At 45.3% G+C, this 21,791-nt stretch overlaps 1 protein-coding gene across 1 annotated transcript in view; it reads left to right on the forward strand.

Annotated features, from left to right (window-relative positions):
* Positions 1-9,551, forward strand: part of odad2 (outer dynein arm docking complex subunit 2) — a 39,757-nt gene extending 30,206 nt beyond the window's left edge. Inside the window, exons 16-18 of the mRNA XM_084566580.1 lie at positions 2,328-2,516; positions 2,772-2,993; positions 8,463-9,551. Of these exons, the coding sequence (XP_084422706.1) occupies positions 2,328-2,516; positions 2,772-2,993; positions 8,463-8,579 (528 nt within the window). The 3' untranslated portion in view covers positions 8,580-9,551. The remainder of the gene's footprint in view (positions 1-2,327; positions 2,517-2,771; positions 2,994-8,462) is intronic.
* The last annotated feature ends 12,240 nt before the right edge of the window (positions 9,552-21,791 follow it).

Here is a 21,791-nt window from a genome sequence, read left to right on the forward strand (position 1 = left end):
TTGTCAGTCGAGCAATCTGGTTAAGTTTAAACACATATATTGGGCCCAGACAGGTGTCTTGGGGGTGAAACCCCTCTTTTGCTCGCTGGAATTTCTCTGGCCCAGAAGTGCAGCGAAAATGAGGCATGGCAACCATATGGAGGGAGAAGGGGAAACTGCAGACCCACTATTGAGCTTTAACAAAGTTTGACAATGTTTGTCTGGATGTCAGTGTGCCAATTTTGAGGGAAATTCATGAACATGCTTTTCGGGTGATTTTTCTGGGACGGGGGGCAATGACAAGAGCTAAATAGTGCTCTTTGCCCATCGACTTGGGGAACCTGATACAGCTGCTTTTGCTGCAGTCCGTATTTAGATAAAAACCCCATGTGGTTTGAGTTAACAGTTCCATAGTGGATTTATGAAAGAGCCCTGGTATAAATGCATCTGCTGGAAGCTCCATAGAGCACTACTGCCCCTCTACAGTCACAGACGCAGACAGACGATATGCCCCATGTCCACAGGTCAATGACTTAAATTGATTTAGTACTATAAAAGTACTCCAAAGACTAAGTAGTGAATCATTCAATTATCTTTGCTCTCCAATCAAGGAAATAGAACCCTCCCAGTCGAACGTAATGGGGTGTATCATTAATTTGCCCCGAATGCAGACGCACATTTAGATGCTTGATTTATTTTTCCTTTGCATAGTAGTCATGTTCTGTATGTTATAGAAGCCTGATTACTCCGGAGAGGAGGTCAGGGCGAGCTTCTGCCATTCTGAGCTTGGCTTGCTCCCTTCAGCTCGAAGCTCACGCACAGCAGATAATGTGTTTTCTATTTTATTTCATCCTGGGTAAGAGGAGGGGGAGAGAGAGAGGATAGCGAGAAAGGTCTTTCCGTGTGCAGCCTCATAATGCCGCTGGTTTTCAGATCTAGGGGCCAGTCCACGCCATGAAAGAGATTCTGGCTAGTCTGTCGCAGCTGGTGGCTTGAGAGAGCTTCCTCTGTCGCAGGGACTCCCGGCCAGCCTTCATCAGTATTCCTGAGGAAGAGCTTCCTGTGTGTCGAGGGGGTCAGCTCCTGGCCCCGGCGCCCCCCCCCCCTCGCTGGCCTGCACTGCACACATGGCTCATCCTTTGGCACGGCATCACAGGGCCCATACACCGCACCCTGGCCTGATGTCAGCTCTGAGCTCTCTGTCAGAGAGGAGAGCGCAACAGCACATCCAGTGCCCTCAAACTTTAGATCAACTCATGGATCTTTGTCAGTGCTTAATTTGATGAAATCCCTATAATTTATAGAATAAATACAAAATATAAATTCTGCTGTTATTGTAGTCTACGGCCCGGTGCTATACATCAGGTCTGGACATGTAGATTGATGTTGAAATGGACTCAAATTAAGCGTGCTTTGTGATTTGCATCCAGCGATCCATAATTGTATGCTTTTGGGGAAGTTTCTGTTCTATTTTCATAGCACTGCACATTACAGACTCGGCCACCTTGATGTATCCTTTCCGTGGCTGGCGATATGGTGAGTTGTGATTTTAAACAGTGGCCTGGTGTTGCCAAGCCATACTGAAGCCACTGTCTCTGCCAGCTCTTCCGCTGTGGTTCGCTTAGCGCTCCGGACCAGCTCGTTGGTTTGGTAGGCATCGCCCCACAAGTGGCAGCGAGTCCTGCGGTACCTGCTGGTGCCATGAGCTCAAACCATGAGTCTACACTTTTCACTCTGGGGAAAACCTTTTAAATGTCGCTTCTAAGCCCTAAATTCTACGGTTTATCTTCATTACGTCTGGGTCGCTTGCCAGTAGCAGAGATTGACAAAGAGTCAAAATGTATTCCTCGCTCTCACAAATCCAAAAACACAGCTCTGCAGCAGGACAGGGTGTTTTGCGTTGCATTTTGTTGCGTGCTCTAGTGTGGGGCTTCCCAACCATGTGGTCCAAACCCCGATAAGTGGTTCGTTTTCCGCTTTGAGGCTGTAAAGTTGTCAAAATTAGATACGAACATGTTAAATAAAATCATAATGACAAGCTCGCTGGAAAAGCTAAAGTATTTATATATAAAAATGTAAAAACATTTATTTTTGATTTGCTGCAGGAACGCTGAGTCAAATATCGTGCAGCGCAAACAGGGCGTTGATGCTTTTGTGTGCAAACTCAAATACAGATTTGTGTTTGTGTGTGTCTCTGGTACAAGTCAAGTAACTGCATTAGTGGGACTTTGATTATTACCTGGGAAGATGAAAATACTTGTTTAAGTACTTATTTATTGTCCTTTTTGTCTCTATATCTGTCTTACCTCCATCATTCTCACAGCTAATAACAGACTCTCTGACCGTAGGACGCAGGGGAAATGGTGCGCTCCCTCGTCGGTGGATTGGAACTGATTGTTAATTTGCTGAAGTCAACAAACAACGAGGTGCTGGCAAGCATCTGCGCTGCCATCGCCAAAATAGCCAAAGACAAGGAGAACCTGGCAGTCCTCACGGATCACGGTGTTGTCCCATTGCTGGCCAATCTGACTAACACAGTAAGACCCCCTCACTGCTGGAGGCGAACAGCGAGCTTTTACTATTCATGAACACTGCTGTTATTGTCAACATGCAAACGCTGTCTTAACAGTGAAGTTCAGTTTGTCTTTCCCTGCCCATTGCTACATAAATTTAGCTAATGAGAAAAACATTGGTAAGTATTGCCAAGTATTTCTTGCAGAGCTCGTTGTTGTGTTGTGTTGTAAGGACTGATCTCTGCGATCCAACAGCGCCCCTCCCTCTCCTCTCAACAGGCTGATGACAGGCTCCGTCGCCACCTGGCTGAGGCCATTGGCCACTGCTGCATGTGGGGCAGCAATCGGGTGTCCTTCGGTGATGCTGGCGCCGTGGCCCCACTGGTGTATTACCTCAAGTCGACAGACAACTCGGTCCACCAGAGCACAGTCATGGCTCTGTACCAACTGTCCAAGGACCCCAACAATTGCATCACCATGCACAAGAAAGGAGTGGTCAAGGTCAGTTCCAGTGCTGTTGTATCTAAATTTCAGAGCCCTCATTAATGCCTTTTTGTAGATAATTCACCACGTCTTTATTTCATGTAGTTAATTTGGTGCGCTTGAGACTAAATCTGGTCTAATTGCATTGAGGGAAAATGTGCTTTGGTCTCCCACCACCCTTGTTTCAGTGATGTGTGAAAAACACTGAGTAATAAACTTTGAAAAGCTGTGACTATTTTCAGAGCCTTTGACCGATGGAGCAGAAACAAAGCGGGTTTTTATTCGGCGGCGGAAACATGACTCCACTTTCTAGCCGTCATGGGAATTCAGAAAAGCAAACAGCTCAGTGTGTGCAAAGTGCCATTTCTACGGTAGACCCTAGATGCCATTACAGCACGAGTCAAAGGGCTGTAGCTGGGGGTAACTGTTGCTAAGGGCTGTTCCTGGACATCAGGGTAGAATGCAGCAGTGATATGTTTCAGGCCAAGGAGCGGGGTCAGAGCTGTTCAAGGCTAAAAGAAAACAATGTTTTTTTTATGGTCAAGTTTTTTTTCCTTCTCTGTCAGCCTACATCCGCCAGCTTTCTTCATCGTGGCAGTTGTGTACGCAGCGCGCTTCCAAAAAGGAACAAGCATTGTTTTGTCTAACATTTGAGTCCGACGCGCTGTTTCCATGCCCATGCTCCAAAGATTATTATTATGTTCGTCTCTGACAGAGATGTCGGGATTTATTGTAATGAGATTACGCTTTAATCGACGTCTTGTCACAGATGATCTATCCTATTCTCCGATTCAATCGCGTTCCACAGAAAGACTTTCACATGAGAAATCTGTCTGTGGCCGTAAGTGAATTTAAATCCTTTCTTCCCCACTAAATAACAACTGTGATATAAATTATAAAGCGGTCATGCCGTTGCAGCCAAATATTTTTTTTCCCATGTTCATTAAATGGTGTACTTTAGCTTGAGCTGCTGTTACAGTGCATGTGGTTCAACACTAGCTATAACTGGTTAGCTGGACTGAACATTGGGTGTTCCGAAAGAGTTATGTCCAATTTGCAAAAGTCGTTAAGCTGAATGCTTTTTGTAGTTTGAGCCACGACAAAAGCTGGACAAGCCCTTTTTTTTTTTTTTTTTTTCAGCTCTCAGTGTGCGTTTGTGTCTATATTTGAAATTCAAGTGTGTGCACATACAAGACATACCACCCTTTTTAATCTGTCTCCGTGTTTGCCCTTATTAATGTACCAGTTAAGAGTTGCACCACTACTCCATAATGTATTTTTGGACTTTTAAAGAGCTTAATTACCAACGGCCACGTAACTGCACCAAGCGTTGCATTTGTTCTTAATCTCAGACGTGGAAACACAACACAGGCAGCCTCATTGTTCCGTCTGGCCTCGGGTCTCAGCCAGTCTGGACGAGGAGGGCTGATGCTTACCTGCCTGACCCCGGAGGAAACATTACAGCGCGGGAGCTTGTCAGTCTCCACCTCTGAGCGGGCGCTGCAGGGCCGTGCTTCGTGATATACAGTCAGACGTTTGGAAGAATGTGTTAAAAAAATACCTCCGATAGTTCTGAATGGGTCGGAGAGGGGTTTATCGAGGATTGATACCGGGCCCTGCGTCTAATTTACGGCCTCGTGTTAAATTCTGGACTGCCTCTCGTATTATTGCAACCGTATTTCTAAAGAGTTTTTCGGTGCCGCTGAGAAGCTTTCAAAACATGTTCACCCACGTGTAGTATACGGTTTCACATGAGCAAAGGTCTGCTCCAGAGCTGGTTTAGAAAGTAACTCTCCTCTCTAGCACACTTAATGGTGTATGGCACAGTCCCGCAAGATTCACAGGGGAAATTAAGCATTGAAAAGAAAGTATTTCACACTGGAAAACTCATTAGCGACCCGTCCTTCATTCTGCCTGGACCAAAACATTTCAAATTTTGTCCCCTCAGTTATGTACTTTCACTCGTATCGCTATTAAACATCTCAAATACATCAGTTAAATTTCATGTTTTGACTAGAGCCTTGTTTTTGCCCCTGACTTTTCTGTGGAGGAAATACATACCAACACCATACCTATGCCGTTTGATTTGACATCCAGTCCAGGAATTTCACAGTTTCATAGGGATGTGCTTCATTTTGTGTCATGTATAGAATCAACATGCTTTTTCCTCTGTGATTTACATTGCTTCCAAAGAACTGGGAATTGTTTGCTGAAAGCATAAATTCTTGTCGACAGCCACAGCCAGCTATTTGTATTAAAGAGGCTCTTTCATAAGAAAGGCTTTGTGAAGCAAATTGATGAAAATTGCAAAATTCAGATGGTAATTATTGGTAATTTTCAACTGAACGTATTCCAAATCGTAGCCTTTGCCAGGTCCTGGTATGTATTTTAGGCTTGCAACTAATCTAAATGAGAAAAACGTTTGTACACTTCTGCCCCGGCATGGCGACTGTTTGTTTTCATTTTTCTTTTACATGCTCAGACTTCAGCAGTGAAAGTGCGCAGCGAGGGTGTGTGGGGAGAGCAGAACTCAGACAAACGCGAGGGAAGAAGTAAATCCAAGCCGAGCATCTCGTGTTTATTTCTACAGTTTCCCCCTGGTTTTGTGTGAAACATGACTTCAGGTTGTGGGTGTGGTGAGCGGATGATACAGGCGCTGTGTCCTCTGTCTTCTGTTATGACTACCATGTTTTTGACATCCACGGAGTGAAAAGACTTAAGCTCCTATTCCTTATGTCGTTTTTTTTAAGAGCTCAGCTTGAAGCTTTTCGCCCTAAAGACACTGATTTGAAAGCTCCCTCCCTCCTTTTCCTTTTCCCCCTTTAGAGACAGAAAAAGCAGCTTAACAGTCTCTGGCTCACTGGTGGCTGCAGAGAATGTTGTTTACCTTGACTTCCCTCACCAGCTTCCCCTCGACCCAGCTAAACACTGCTGTCTGTTTGTAGTGTTTGCCTCCACAGTGGAGTCTAAAACATGGGAATGCCGGGATATGTTGCGGCGGAGGGGGGGCGCGGGTTGATGGAGCCATAATGGTTGTCAGACCTGGCACAGGGGAATTTAAACCTCAACTTCTGCAAGCAGACGCGGTCCAACGCAGCACACTTAACACCGTGACACCTCCATGGGTGATAGGATGTGTGTGTACACATGCAACAATATGCGCAGCCCTCCCAGACGGCCTGCTTCCTCCTCGTACACCTCAGCCGGGGCGGAGGGAGGTTTGATTCTTGGAGGTCAGGACTCACTGGAGCTCTCTGAAGTGCAGAAACCTCAAAAACTCCCGATTCAGTTTTCACACGTGGAGCGCAGTCTTGGTGTTATTACAGTCAGGGAATATCCAACAAGCGGCGTATTATATTCCTGGACATCCCAGCTGGGAGGGAAAGAGCGAGCTAGAAAAAAAAAAGAAGGCAGCAAAGAGAGACACGCTTATCTTAGCCTTGCTCTGCGCTTCGGGAGACCTTATTTGGCGACGTCTGAATAACATGCTATGAGGTTGGCAAAAACGCTGCCTCTGGCACTTCTCAGGCATCCTCTCCTTTCACAAAAGAGACTTGTTTAGCGAGCTGCATGTTTTCTGGAGCCTGTGGATGTAAGTTTGCTCTCTGAGGTGTTTTGGATGCTATTTAAAAGTCATATTAAACTGGAGGGCAAATGTTTTGCGTTTACCCCCTGACACTAGTTAATAGAGAGGAGCCGCTGGACAACTTTATGACTTTTTTCCACCAAACGATATGATTATGAAGCAGCCCTACACTGTAGGTTAACAGCCCTTTCGTGCTCGTACGCACAAGCTGGCTCACCTCATCTTTCATCTGTTTTCCTTTCACTGTTTATCTTTGCGCTGAAAATCCTGGGAATGTCTCCTCTCTCGGCTTCTTTGGCTGTTTGCTGACCGCACAAATGTGTGGAGTGGCGTCTTAAGTTTGCATGTAACACGGAGAGGGGTCGGGGTCAGCCTCGGCTCGGCTCCCGACGTGCATTATGAACGCAGCGACAACCTGGTTTGCAAACTCGAAGAAGTTTCTGGATGAAGTTTCATTCGTGCGACACAGACACAGGAATCCTGTCACTTCCTGTGTCGAAATGTGAAGCCAGCGTTGAACAGGATGAGAGAGTTTTGAATAAGACAGAAACAGGAAGAAAGTTTTAGAGTCACTGCGATGCCTAATCTAAATCAGTGGCTGGATGTAAGTTCTAATGAGGCTTGCTTCTTGAATCATTACCTTCGACAATAGCCGTCTACAGAAGATATAATCCTTTGTGTTGCTCAGAATCACCAGGGATTTGACATTGATGCATTGAAACTAGGGGAAAAATTGAGATGCCGTCCAAACGCACCGCTTATAAGCCCGCTGCAGCATGATCTTCGTTAAAAAAAATCTTTTTCAAAATCCCCTTTTTGGTTTTTACTTGGAGAACGAGGCCTTGATATATGGAGCTCAAAAGTGCCTGCGACGTTTCAGCAGTGCATTTATCAGGGCATCGTTATGTTTGGGAGCAGGGAGTCCTTAAGTGCTTAGTTGAGGGATGTAATGCTGCCGTTGCTTCATTATCGATGTAAACAAGACTATCCCAAATAATTGCAAGTGTGGCTTTTGCAAACCTCAGTGGCACACCATTGTGATTTTACCACACGGCACACATTGAACAAATTTAGATTCATCCCGTAGCACCAGAGTATTTATGCTTACATTTACTTTTTTATTTTGATTCAGCCCCAAAACCGCCCGCAAACATAATGTAGTGATTTTGTTGCAGATAAAACAGCGGAGAAAAAAAAAGCTCAACCCCCCCACCACCCACCAAAAAAAAAAACACATGCCACTCAGTGGTATTTCATATATCCACTGTGTTCCTTTTAGCTGAGGTCTACATAATATGCAGCTCTTTGAACACACAAAAATCTTTTTAAATGTTCAATTTTATGTAACCAAAAAATAAACTTCCAAAGCTGGAGATTTCTGGGGAGCCCGAAACCTTGTTCTGCAATAAGATCTAACGAGATCCATTACACAAGCCACTAATAGTCGGATATAATCTGACCTTTGGAGCGGCGGAAAGGCTGTGGAGTGGTGCGGTTCATGCTCAGGTTTTTAATGTCGAGCCTGCCCCGCGTGACTTTCATCCGAGCAAACTTACAGAAGCATGTGTGCGCGCAGCTGTAACCCCTTTGCCGAGGCATGATTTGGAAGTGGAACACACGCATGCATGCACGCACACACACACACACAGGGTCACACGTGCCAGTGCATTTTGAGACTGTCGCAGCACCACCGCTGCATATATTTGCAGCCTCCGCCGGTCGGTGGCAGTGTGCAGAGACTAATGCTGACATGGCAACATGGGCTGCAAGCTTCTTATTTGTGTGCTCGGTGTTATTCCAAAGTATTAGTCCACTTCTAGAAAACAAGGATTTTTTTTTTTTTTTGGGAGGGGGGGTTGTTTCTGCTACTGGTTGTAATCTCTCTCTTGTGTACTTTGCAGCCCCTAATCCACATCATGGGCTCTGATGTCGAGGAGCTCCAGGAAGCCGCTGCAGGCTGTGTGCGCAACATCCGACTACTGGCTCAGGCTAATAGGAAGGCCCGTCTGTTTGACTGACTATCACCGAAAGCAGCACCGCCCCTGCAATCCAATAGGGACCGTGCAAAAATGATCAGGGTGGGGATCTGGACCCAAAGTTTGACTTTTAAAAAATACCAAGACCTTCTCCAGGGCTATTAATATTAGTTTTGGATCTGCCGCTTTACTTAGAAAACACCCTCTCCCCCCTCCACCGTAACAGCCCAACTGTTGTGAATGGAGCAATAATTCTTCAAAAGACCGAATTACACATTAGGAGTTGCGTTAGCATTGTGCCAAAATAATGTTAAACACAACGTATAGTGTGCGCTCACAGCCAGGCCAGCTTTGTTTTAGATCATTACAGTTATTACTCCTGTCACTGGATAAAGGAAACAGGCCGTTCTTTGGCTCCGTGGCTGTTCCGATTCGTACTGTTTCCACTTCGCTCAGTAGGTTGGAATGAGTTCAGCACGCGTTATACTGTGGGTCTACACGGACATTTAAACTTTCTGTTGTTCGGTAATATTACAAAACAGGTGCTCTTGTTACAGGCTGTATGATCCACATCTAGTGTTTCCAAAAAACTGCAGAAAGTATTTGTAACGCACCTGAATGCAGCTATTTTGCAGTACATTTACAAAGATACCGATGAAATAACAGCTCTTTTATGTAATATAGAAGACCATCCGACAAAACAATCAGCTTAATCTCTATTCAGACTTTATTAAGTCTCTTTTTCCAGGCCCACCTCCCCCTCTGATAATTTCTGTACAGTCCCTTACCAGTACCAGCTTCAGCAGCTCTGGCAAATATTTACCTTCGCATCCATCTCGTGGAGTCTCTAAAGTGTTTGAAAAGTGTTTCAGATTGAGCCCTGTGTTCTGTGTTGCACATATAAGTGTTTAAACGTGTTGTATCAAAATATCTGACAACGGTTTCAAATTAAATGTTTTATCTTGATTGGAGCGCAGAGTATTTATTTGCCCTCTTGCTTCCGTTTCAGCGGGGACCTTTCATCCTCGCCTCTTTGTTTACATCAGTTACTTCATCAGGACTTGGTGCAAACATTTGTGGAAGCCCTCTCCTCGCTCCCTGACCGTCTCCACTCGGAAAAAACGCTGATGATGATAAAAAATAAATGCGACTTTCTCTCCCGTTTGTTCCTCCGCCAAATGCCCCGTGCGTCGTTTTGCGCGAGCAGCAGCATGTTTGGAGCCACCTTCTCCGCGGCAGCATTCCTCGAGTAATCAAACGAGGCCACAACATCTAAACATCGCCCACATCTGCTTGGCTCGCACGGCCTCGTCTTGTAAAGTTTGTATACTCCCGCACTTATATGAACATATCCAAACTCAGAGGAGCGCACAGCTTCCAGAGAGACGTTCAGACAAACAGAGCAACCCCCTGTTGGTTGTAAAGCGCCACCGTGGAATACAGGGAGTCTGCACAAATGTTCTGTGTGAATGCCATACAATAATACGAACACATAAATTCAAGCTCTGTTTGCGCGAGTGGATAAAAAATGTCTCTAACAATTAGGAGCACAATAGCGTGTTGTGCAAGAATGAATTTAAATCATGATTTTCCACAGTTTACTTACAGTAATTCCAGATTTTGTGGGGATATTTATTAACAATAGTAAAATATATTTTATAAACAGGCTCATTATTTTTGTCAGTAAAAACTAAAATGTTGTCGACGTTTGGCCGGTTGGGATCATCTCTGCACCAGAGCACTCGCATGGCGTGTAGTCAGCAGCGACTATAAAACAATCTAATGAAGGATATTTGGGAAAGCACAACAAATTGTCCTGCTTTTTCCCCAAAGTTGATACTGTTTGTTTATTTTGGTTGCTGAGTATCTTTAAAAAAAAAAAAAAAAAAAAAAAAGAAAGTCTGTTTTCTTAATTGTAATCCAGTCTTTTCCTCGACATACAGAGTTGACAGTGTTTCTGTGAGTGTGCTGTTGCTGATCTGAGCTCTTTCTGTCTCCTGTTCCTGTTTAGTATCAACAGCCCGTGTCAAGCTCGACCGTCTTTCAGCAAAAAAAAAGAAGAAAAAACGACTGTTGGCTTCCATCGACGCTGCCGCCCTCCTCTCGCATGTCTCTCAGCCCCGGCTCTCTTGATCCCGCCGTCCTGGTCCTGGTTAGCCTAGATGCTCGGCGCTCAACCGCAGAAGGCTGCCACAAATTCTCATGGGGCTTTCATCATTAATATCGGCCACGTGTAAAAAATTGAAAATTAGCAAAACACTGAAAATATGTGGTTGAAAATCTTCATCGCCCTTTGAAGTTTAAACGCTGCCAGCTGTTTCGCGGGGGTCACTGGAGGAGCAGGGATCGGGGAAGAGGGGATGAGTGAGCTTATTACGCCAAAGAAGCAACAAAAAAAAATAAAAAATAAAAAAATAACAAAACTAGGGGTTGAAAGCAGCCACTGAGAAACGCTCAGAGCAAATAAATTCACAACGGTTAATGACTCTTTAATTCCACACAGCAGGCTCCACGGCCTCTGCAACAAGAACCAATGTCAAAACTGATTCGCCACAAATGAAAGAATGTTTACTCTCTCTACCAGACAAAGTAAGTTGAGTTTTCTTCTTGCTCAGGCTTTGATTTGCACTTAGTTTGAGTCAGGATGTAATTAGCTTAGCATAGGCTACGCAGCAAAAGCAGTGAGAAACACACAAAGGACAAAAGAGACTCGTTTGAGGAGGATGTCCACATTTTAGCCAGAGAAGACACATGGTTTTGGTTGGTGGTTAATGCATCATTAGAGCACTATTCATCTGGGATCTACAGGTAAGTATCAGGTCATTAACAGACACTAGTCATGTGAGTTTCTGGTGGGCAACGCCCACACATGTTCCTATTTAAAGCCCTACTCCTCATCAGTCCTTTAGAGCTGAGGACTTGGCTGAAATGTCTAATCTCCACAAGTCCAGTTTCCATTGTTTCAACTTGTTATTGGATAAGATATTGGATATTGGTCGAGAAATGTCTAGCCTGGACATTTCCAAAGTGAAAAAAAACCCTCAGTTGAACATGTTGTTCCTCGTTTGTTTAGCTGCTTGGACACACTTTTTCCATGTGTGTTTGTCTTTGCCTTTTCAAAACTAACTAAAACAAAACTTCAGAATTTGCTCCGTAGCTCCTCTACTGGTCAAGTACTCCACCGTACAACCTCGATAACGCGCATACACCGACCAGCCACAACATTAAAACCACTGACAGGAGAAGTAAATAGCATTTAAACCATCTTGTGACAATTCACTGTTCTGTTGGGAAAATTTTGGACCTGGCATTCATTGGTGTGGATGTTACTTAGACATGGAGCACCCACCTAGACCAGACCAGACACCCCCACCCCATAGCAATGACACTCCTTGATGGCAGCAGACATCCCCAGCAGGATTCAATCACAAAAACGCTTTAGGAACAGCTAAAAAAAGCAGCACAAGGTGTTGACCTGGCCTCCAAATTCACTAGATCCCAAACTGATCAAGTATCTGTGGGATGATCCACAGAGGCCCCTCCCCTCAAAGGCCCCACCACCACAGGACACCCTCCGATCGGTATATTAGACCTCAGGTTTATCCAATGGGCTGTGTAACTCAACTGTCACTCTCACTGTTTAAATGTATGTTTTGGCGCTACTTCTAAAACTCCACAATGCAAGCTTCCCCAGTTTATAGATTTGTAAATAACTGACGTGTAAATATACAGCTCGCTATGGAACATAAACATAGTGAAGGACTGAACGCAGGAGTAAGTTCCAAGGTTGTTGAGGCAGAGTGGAGGCTGAGAGTATCTGCAGACAGTAGTCATGGCTGACAGACGTTGTTGGCAGCTGTGTTTTCTGGGTTAAAAATCAAAACTCTTATACCGTGATGAAAAACAAGAGGCCTGGTTTCTGGGTTTTTTGGTTTAGGAGAAAAAGTCGATACATATGAAGTTTCATCTGATTTCTCGGCCGTAAATGGAGCGAGGTTTCTACTGGAGTTGGTACGATGAGCACCGTAAACATAAACACATTCTTGCTGCTCTGTCGCTCTGTTGTGTCTACAGACCCAGATGAGCCTGGAATTACTACCCTTTTCCCCTGAACCTGACGTTGAACCTCGTGGTGCACAGGGGTGAGGCCGAGAGGAAGCAGTGAGATGCTTTCAGGAGCCATGCCCTCATCGGTCCTAAAGCCACGGCTGAGTGTATTAACTGAGCCGCAAACCCTCTGAGAAAAGAAACTGCCACTTTCTTTGGCTCGCTGTCCGACACGGGGACATTATTCACGGGAAATTAGAGGTTATGCCTCCACGCCTCGGCGGGAGCAGCAATTACATCCGCCCAGGGCCTTTCTGGTCACCATTCAAGATCCCGTGCTTCCCATCAGGTTCACGGAAAGGATGGAAATTGTGGAGGGATACCCCCGACGTGTCTCCTGTTTTGACGGCACATGTGGGTCCCGGCATGCGCCACACCCCTGTATATCAAGTGGTATGCCCCACCAGTGCCCTAACCTTCACCCCATCCAGACACCGACAGACGTTTCCCATAGGTCATGGCTGTTGGATGCAACCGCACTCGACTTCTTTATTACACATTACACAAGCCTCGTGTGGAAATATCCTTTCTGCAGTTGTGAAATGTGTCTGTAGGACATTGTGGGTGCACACAGCAGTAAATATATACAGTATCTCTTATTTGTGAAGTGTCCCTGTGATACTAGCTCAATTGTTTTAAAATGCAACCGCTCTTTTTGAAGTTTCCCCACATCTCCCCCAGGCCTTCTGCTGCAATATTTCATAAAAGAAACTAATGAACAGTAAAAGCTCTTTCCAAATATTAGAAGTGGCTTTCCATTCCCACCATCTAAAGAGTATTTTTAATATAAAATCCCAAACTGTTGCGCAGCAGCTGCAGCAGTAGCAGCGGCAGCGGCAGCAGCAGCCGCGTGGTTTGCTTGCCATCAAAAACATGCGTGCTCACAACGGCCTCTCAGAGCTCCGTCCAAACAGAGGGCAGCGCTCCCCGGTAGCCGAGGGCCGGGGCGTGAACACGGCTTCTGTTCCCAACCTGCAGACTAGCTTTAATATCATTACAGCCCGCTCACGCCATCGGCCCGGTCGGAGGGAGCCTCGCGTGTCGTGCTCTCCCGCTGTTTGCTTCCCCGCATCCGTTTCCTCCTCTTCAGACGAAAACTCTCTCAAGCCTCCTTCTCCTCACGAGTGCTGCTCCATCATCCGCTGGCGTTTCTCGGCGGTTTTTGAGGACACTTTTAAAGGAGCTTTAACAGCTCTAATGAATCCTGACGTTCCCTCCCATAAAGTGGCAAATAACAAGCTGGCATGACAATAAATAAACAGAGAAATGAGTGGGCAAACACCACAGCGTCTGGGTCAGATATCAAGGCAGCAAGTGTAATGTCTCCAACAAGGTTTCACGTCTATTAATAACACCGTCATTGCTTGTGACAGCTCTGGATTAATGCACAGTCGTGTAAGTTAAGCACGAGTGTCAGACGTTTCTTTTAGGCAGGAAGCGTCACGTCGTAGCCACATGTTAGAGCATAAATTCTGTTAACATAAAATCTATCTGCACCGACGGGCCGCTCTGGGGTTATTTGTGTCTGAGTTCAGGGTGAGGAATTGAGATGGTGTGCACACACAGATTACATCTTAATCGGGAAAAGAATAATTTAATCTGAGCCAACTAAAAATCCAGGTTTAAGGTTGTCTGAGAGGACCATAAATACAGTGTCCAGGGGTCAGAGGTCAATCCAGACAATGATTTTAAGAGAAACCAGTTAGGTGGACCTGAGTGAGACTTTACTATCGTCTTCATTTTTTAGGGTAATGGCAAAACTATGAATTCATACAGATTTTCGTCATCTCAGATTCAGTTATTGTTTGCATTTTGCTATTTAAGACTTATGCACGTATAAAACAACTTTCTGTCCTCAAAATGTCTTGTTGGGCTGTAGATAGTAGCAGAAGTAGTTTGATAATATTCTATGGATGGATATGGATCAAATTAAGTAAAATTGTGATTTAAGGGAAACTCGAAACTGAAAAATGTCATGTCCGTGCGTGTTTTCTATGACACAGTTCAAGGGAGACTCTTTCAAGAGAGTAGTGGTTAGAGAAGCAGCTGGGGAACGGTAGGGTCACAGGTTTACATCCCTGCATGTCCATGGTTGAGTTGCCTGGAGCAAGCGCTTAACCCTCAAACTGCTGCACGGGTTGAAGACCACTGATCATCGTGAACGCAGCACCGTGTGAACGAATGGTTGGGCTAAATGCAAATGACATTATGATGTCGAGAGACTCGGGTCAAAAGTCAAAAAGGTTTGTTTAATCAGCGATTCACAGAGAGTCTAATTACAGGTTCTCTCTGGAGAGAAGCTCCTCTGGCTACCTCCCCTACACACACACACACACACACACAGCTTTTATACAGATAATCTTGTTATGTGGTTTCCATGGTGATGTGAGTGCCATCAGTCCTTCGCCACTCGCTGCTCGCAACATCCTCAGTGCGATGACCGTGTGAAGGCGGAATAACAGGTGAGAAAACATTGTGAATCCAACCTTAAAGGTGTTAAATAAAGGATTGTGCATAGGTTATATATTTAGTTGTCATTGTTATACAAGCCTATATGTGTGTAACTAGTCTAAAGTTGAGGTTACGGTGAGCATTTAGTAGTATTTTTCTATCACATTATAATTATGAGAGTCATACAGAGCCCAGAGGGTATATGTTCACTGGAAAAACTTGCTCCAGTGTTCTTTTTGGATAGCACAGGCTTTTTCCTGTCACGCCTCCCTTGCACATCAAGATTTGTACAATCTCTTTCTGATCGTAGACACATTTACGTTTAAACCAACAGATGCACGAGTCGCCTGCGGATCCTGTGGTGAAACTTTGGAGACGGTCTCCTTCTCCTGGGTTGAATTTGCAGCCGGTCATGTACAAACTGGCAGTTGTTTGAAATCTCAATGCCTCTCGTAGGTGGTTTTCCTAACAGTGCAATGATTTATTTGATGTAATTTGGGGCTCTTTTTTTTTTTCCCTGAAAGCCTCAGAAATGTTGGCATGATGTTACCACACACTAAAACAGCAAAGAGAACAGCAGACTGTAGATGTCAGAGGTTAAAATAAGACAGATCCACCTGTCACTCCTTAACTTTGCCTAATTTGGAACCGATTTTCATGCAGGTTTAACAAGTGTAGGGAATGTTTCGCTTCCTCCATGTGACCGTGCCCCTCTCTGACGCTCCCGCTCTGTGAGTCTTGAATCGGGAAGTATTTTTCCTCCCGTGAATATGAGAGGCAGAGCAGCTTGGAGGAGGCTCCGTGCAGCAATCACGCCGAACTGTTACGGCATTTAACATCCAAGCATTTTTAATGAGACACCCTTTACTCGCTGTGTGTCTGTCTGCCTGGGGTTCAGTGTGTAAGGTAGAAGAAGGAGAAAGAAGAGGAGGAGGAGGAGGCTGCGTTCAGGATATGCCTGTCAGCCACATTAACAGATCAGAGCTTTTTTGTTTCTTTGCCTGACCTTGAAATTGAGGAAATTGTGAAATCTTAGAGAGCACGGCTCTGATTTGATGAAACTTGGAAGGTATGAGTGCAGCTTTTAAGAAAGTGCGCTGATTGGCCTCTTAACTTTTCTAGATAACGACACGTTTTGTTTCTTTAAAAGCCGATTCACTGACTTCCCCCTGAGTTTTCTTTTTATCACGACAAGTGATCATCGTTTACAGCTCGGCGTTCACGTTGACTTCACTTTTACGTCTTCCTGGAGCCGTCCTCCTCGCCGTTAACGCAAAACTGGAACGGAGGGGACCCCGATAGCCAGCAGGCAGTTAGACTCATTTGCAGACAAAGGATAATGTCTGGTAAAGATGCTCAGAAATGCCAAGTTCCTCACACAGCCGACGGTGATGAATTGGCCCGCGCTCCCGGCTGCGCAGCTGTGAACCGCGGGCCCAGGCCAGGTTCCCCCCAACCCCCCCTCCTCGCTGGATCGAGGAAAACCAACCTGAGAGCTCCGTATGGCACGCCACCAAAAATTATATTATCCTAGAGTTTTCATCAGGGTCTTTTCATCAAGCTATCGCAGGCCTGGACCTGAGGGGAAGACATGTAACCGAGGGGAATAGCACCAAATCAACAAATCATCAGCAAGGCATTATAGAGCATCCTATTTAAATCTGTAACTGATTGCGCACTTCGAGACGCGAGCGCAAAGCTGCAGTCGGTGCCGCCGGCTTGAGTTTCTTCACAGGATGAACAATAATAGAAGCAGTCAATTAAGGAAAGTGCATTTATTTCCCGATCCGTCGCCGGTGTCGTAACCCTCTCTTCTTCTTCTCCAGCTTGACCGCTGAACTCCTGCTTAATATTGCCTGACATTATTAAAAGACATAAACGCATAAATAAGCCCCCGTTCTAGTCCTAGCCTGCTGCCGTCTGTCAGTTTTCCGGAGAATTCCCAAATACTTGAGAGCTTTGCAACTGTCTGCCGTCTGACAAACACCTGGAGACTCGGCGACCCAAGATAGCGCCGTCAGAGTTATCGAGGCGATGACACACGAACGACTGAAACGCTGCGCTTAGATTTTCGCCCTGGCATCGTGAAGAAGGACCGAGTCAAGCATGCATCTCTGTTATTCTAACATGAGTGAGTGCTTCTGGCGAGGCATGCCTTGTTAACTCAACTTGGACATTACAAGAAAAACCGGAGGGTCCGTTTCGCAATGAAAGTTACTTGACAGACGCATCCATCACCTCCGAGCGCACTGGAAGTGGCATCTCCCTTCTCTCTCTCTGAAGTAGCCGCTTGTGTATTCTTGGAAAGCCACATTTAGCGATACAACAGAGGACAGCACTGGCTCCAAGTTCTAATTAGTCCCCGCTGTAATTTTAGAGATCAATCCCGGCGACTTCTAATGGCTTCGTTTTGACTCTTGATTACTTTTTGTGGACGTGAACATGGCAGCGCCCGCTTCAGCTCTCTGATTAGCGTCCCAAATGTTTAAAAACCCCTCTGAAAACAGTAATCGGGTCGTTTTAAACAACCTGCAAATTTTCTCCTCACTCACACTTTCCACCAAAGCTGGCGAAACTTTTGAAACAAGTACGTCTGTGGCTTTACAAGTAGCCCGTGTGCTACAGTATGTCATTCCAGCTTGGTTTACACGGAGCAATTAGGTCCAAGTCTGGAGTGAAAACATCGTCTTAAACGAGGGGCAGGCTTCGGGGGTGCACAGGCTGGAGTTTTAAAAAATAATTTGGATTGTAATGGCGTAAGGTGTTGACATTAAGCTAACGCTGACTTTAAGTAATGGCCGCCTCTCATAGCCAGATCCTTTAATGCGCAGTGAATGATGAAGCAGCCCGAGGCCAAGCGGGGCGTCGCCGACTGGATCCGTGATGTGTGTGATGAATGTCTGCTTTTCTATTTTGCGTTCGCCGCTGCCCTGCGGACCTCGCAGTGTGGATCTTCACGCTGGGCCTCTTCACCGCGTCATTTTATAAATTAAACAGCAGAAACCTTTGATTGCCTTCTGCAAGCTTGTTCCTTTTCCGCGCAAGGATCCGAGTTAAACTGCACGTTTAAGGAGAAAGCAAATGTTACGAGTGCGAGGACATAAAACTTTCACTACGAACGCCCCTCTCTGGCGAGCCAGACCAAAAGCCACAAACAACTGAACTCCAGTCCAGTAGATGTGATATAAAACAATACAAGAGTGAGTGACATTTGGATATAAAATCGGCAGAGATTAGGTGCAAGAACAGAGCTTCCCAAAATTTAAATGAAACAGTCTTGGATGGAGGCTAAGCTAACGTTTCCCTCTTGGTATTGTGTGAACACGAAGCCGCAGATGTTGGGAAGGAGTAAGATATCGGATACGTTCATGTTCTGATATAAATCAGAGAGGGATACGTATACTGTGGGAATACAGGCCTTTGTTACTCCGGTGATTGGACATTGCCCAAACACAAAGACTGGAAAGTGACAACATACGGATTACAAACTAAGTGAAAGTGACATTTTGCAGCAAATTAAGATGATGTCAGCTGAGTCATTGCAGTTATTGCACAGTATTTATTCACATTCGTCCAGTTTTTATTTGCTCCGTAAAAGAGAAATGGTTTGCAGACAGGTTAGGGCTAGGGCTAGGGTTAGGGTTAGGGTTCAGGTTAGGAGTTATTTAATTCCGTATTAAGTATTTCCTCAAACTATCTTGCATTCTAGCTGCCCACAGACAGTTTTTTCCTCCCACTACAACCGATTAAATCTGGAGTACTGGAGTTTTATAAGTGATTGTTTGCAGGATTGTTGCCCTAAATAACTGCATAATCATCGTTACCATTTGTCCTTCCCTCCAGCTGTCATTGGCCGAGAGTTGGGGTACACCCTGGACACAGAGAGACAGACAACCATTCACACTTACACCTACGGCCAAGTTAGAATCACCAATGAACCTAACCAGCATGTCTTTGGACGGTGGGAGGAAGCTGGAGAACCTGGAGAGAACCCACGCAGACACATGGAGAACATGCAAACTCCACACAGAAAGGCCCTTTATCTTTGCTTGAGACTGCTTTGTTTATTGATCTTATTAGATTTATTACATTATCCTCTTAATTTCGATCGTGCTGTGACTGGACTTCAGCACTTTGCTTCGCCCCCTTCGAAACCTTGAAAACACACACTGAACAAAGTTAACTCTTTAAAATCTGTTTACATATCTTTATTTTCATGCGCAATATACACGTACAGCTTCTGTTGTGGAATAAATAAAGGATAATCTTATCTTTATAAAGCGGTACTGTCTTTGAACAGTGGACATTTATGAAGACTAGCGCAGGACTTCCCAGAGCTGTCATGTACTTCCTTCAGACGAATGCGTTGACAGCAATTACTCCCGCTGCCAGTAGGGGGAGATAAAAGGTTCTGCACTGCAGCTTTAAACCCATGTCGATGAAACTGGGGACAGCACAGTGGCGCGGTGGTTAGCACTGATGCCTCACAGCAAGAAGGTTCTGGGTTTAAATCCATTGGCTGACTTTTTGTATGTTCTCCCTGTGTCTGTGTGGGTTCTCTCCAGGTACTCCGGCTTCCTCCCATGCTAGGTTCATAGGTGATTCTAAATTGGCCGTAGGTGTGAGCGTTTGAATGGTTGTCTGTCCCTGAGATAGACTGGAGACCTGTCCAGGGTGTACCCCGCCTCTCGCCCAATGACAGCTTGGACCGGACACAAGACAAGCGGTTACAGGAGATGAATGAATGATTGAATGAATTTACTATTCTAAGAACAAATGCCAGTACAGCACAGAAGAAAATACTTCTTAACTGTAGCAAACTCCCGGCTAGCTGTTGCAGCTAGTCGACAGGCTAATCTTGTGTAATCATATGTTCCAAGATCTCTCTTTTCTTGCGTCGCCAGCCTTTTACCAGCACTGCAAGCCCAAGTGGAGATGGCCTCGAGGACTTTGCAACAACATCATCTCGTCTGAGGTACTTTCTCAGGCTTGGAGGCAAAGATCCTCCAGAGCCGCAGAGGACGATACGCAACTGTTCTCACAGGCTAACTACAGTGTGTGTGAAGTTTGCGTGGTGCGCCTGTATATCAGAAACCAGTCGGCGAATTGATTCTCCATTTATGTATTTAAGGTTTCATTTAAAGCAGTAATGTATCCACAAAATCCCTACAGCGGCTTAGGAGAGAGTCAGGTGTCACACGAGAGTCTACTCTAACCATTACGGGTCAATGTGGAAAAGAGATTGTACACATTAAAACGAGGCTAAACAAAGCTTCTCAGCGGGACCTCGTGTCTCTGAAGTGAAAATATAAAGACGCTGCTGGCAGGCTTTAAAAACATTAGCGGTCCAACCCGAGCAACGGAAGAATACGTGACAAAGAAAGCAGATATCAGTGTAATTCAAGAAGTCCAGCCTGAGATGAGACAGTGTTGTGTACAGGGACCGCCCCTGCCACCGATATCATCATGATTAATGTTGTGCTGAAACCTGTTGAATCATTTTGTACGCCCACAAGCGACAACAGACAGCGGCCGGTAACAGAGGAGCAGCGCAGAGGCTTCTGGAGAAGGTGGATTTAGATTAAAGAGATGCTAGTAACAAGCCCTCCATATTTTCCCAGAGAGCGCGGGTTTAGATAACGGTGACAGGGTCACGGGAGGCAACAGAGGTTCACTTCAGGCGAGAAGTTAAACTTACATATTGTGTACGACCTGAGCAAATAAACCCTCCCCTGACCTTAATTAAAGTGATTACATGACTGGGCCATTCATAGCATGTTTGCACAAGCTGTTAGTAAAAGTTAACTTCCCCCAGTTAAATGAAAATAAGCACAAATAAACAATAATTACACGGAGCCCTAACCCTTCATATGGCTCCTGCTGCTTAGTCACGTCCTTCGAATCACTACCTTGGATAAACCCCAGAGGAACACACAGCTGAGAACCTCAGAACCTATGACTCACGGGCCCATAATGTGACAGGTTTATAATGGACGCCAATGAGAGGGTGCATCAGGAGTAATCGCCAGTGGCACGGCTATATATACAGTAAGAATCTTTTTTAATGTTACCAGAGCTAACTTGGACTGTTTGGTCTGAAGCTGATGGAATAATTATCATCGCAGCACAAACAAGAGGTCTGGTTTTGGTTTCAGGAGGATGAGCTGCTTTGTTCAGGATTCAAAGTTCCTCCAAGGCCGCTGGAACGAGACTAAATCTTTTAACACGGCTTTGGACCAAGGTGTGATCCTTCAGGATGGAACATAACACGCTCTTTACAAGCATCCACAACAGGTTTACTGCACCGTAAAGCGTGTCTGCAGCAGACATGGGTTTAACTCGGTCTGCAAACACGGAGCAGGAGATGTAAAAATATCCAGCGAGCGACTTTTGTTGCAGCGTGGCGAGTTTTTCTTCTTACTGGTTTGAGGGTGTTCACGGTTCACTACACGTCTTCAAGTTGTATTGCATTTTCAGAAAGTAATACAAAAGACAGATCAGGCATAACATTATGACCACCCTCGTAATATTGTGCAGGTCTCCCTTGTGGTGACTCATCAGAGAATGGACATGGGCCTTCTGAGGGTGTCCTGTTGTTAGTGGGGGGTGCTTTGAGGGGAGGGGCCTCTGTGGATCATCCCACAGATACTTGATCAGTTTGGGATGTAGCGAATTTGGAGGCCAGGTCAATACCTT

The sequence above is a fragment of the Chelon labrosus genome (assembly GCF_963514085.1).
Source record: "Chelon labrosus genome assembly, chromosome: 18".
Taxonomy (NCBI): Eukaryota; Metazoa; Chordata; class Actinopteri; order Mugiliformes; family Mugilidae; genus Chelon; species Chelon labrosus.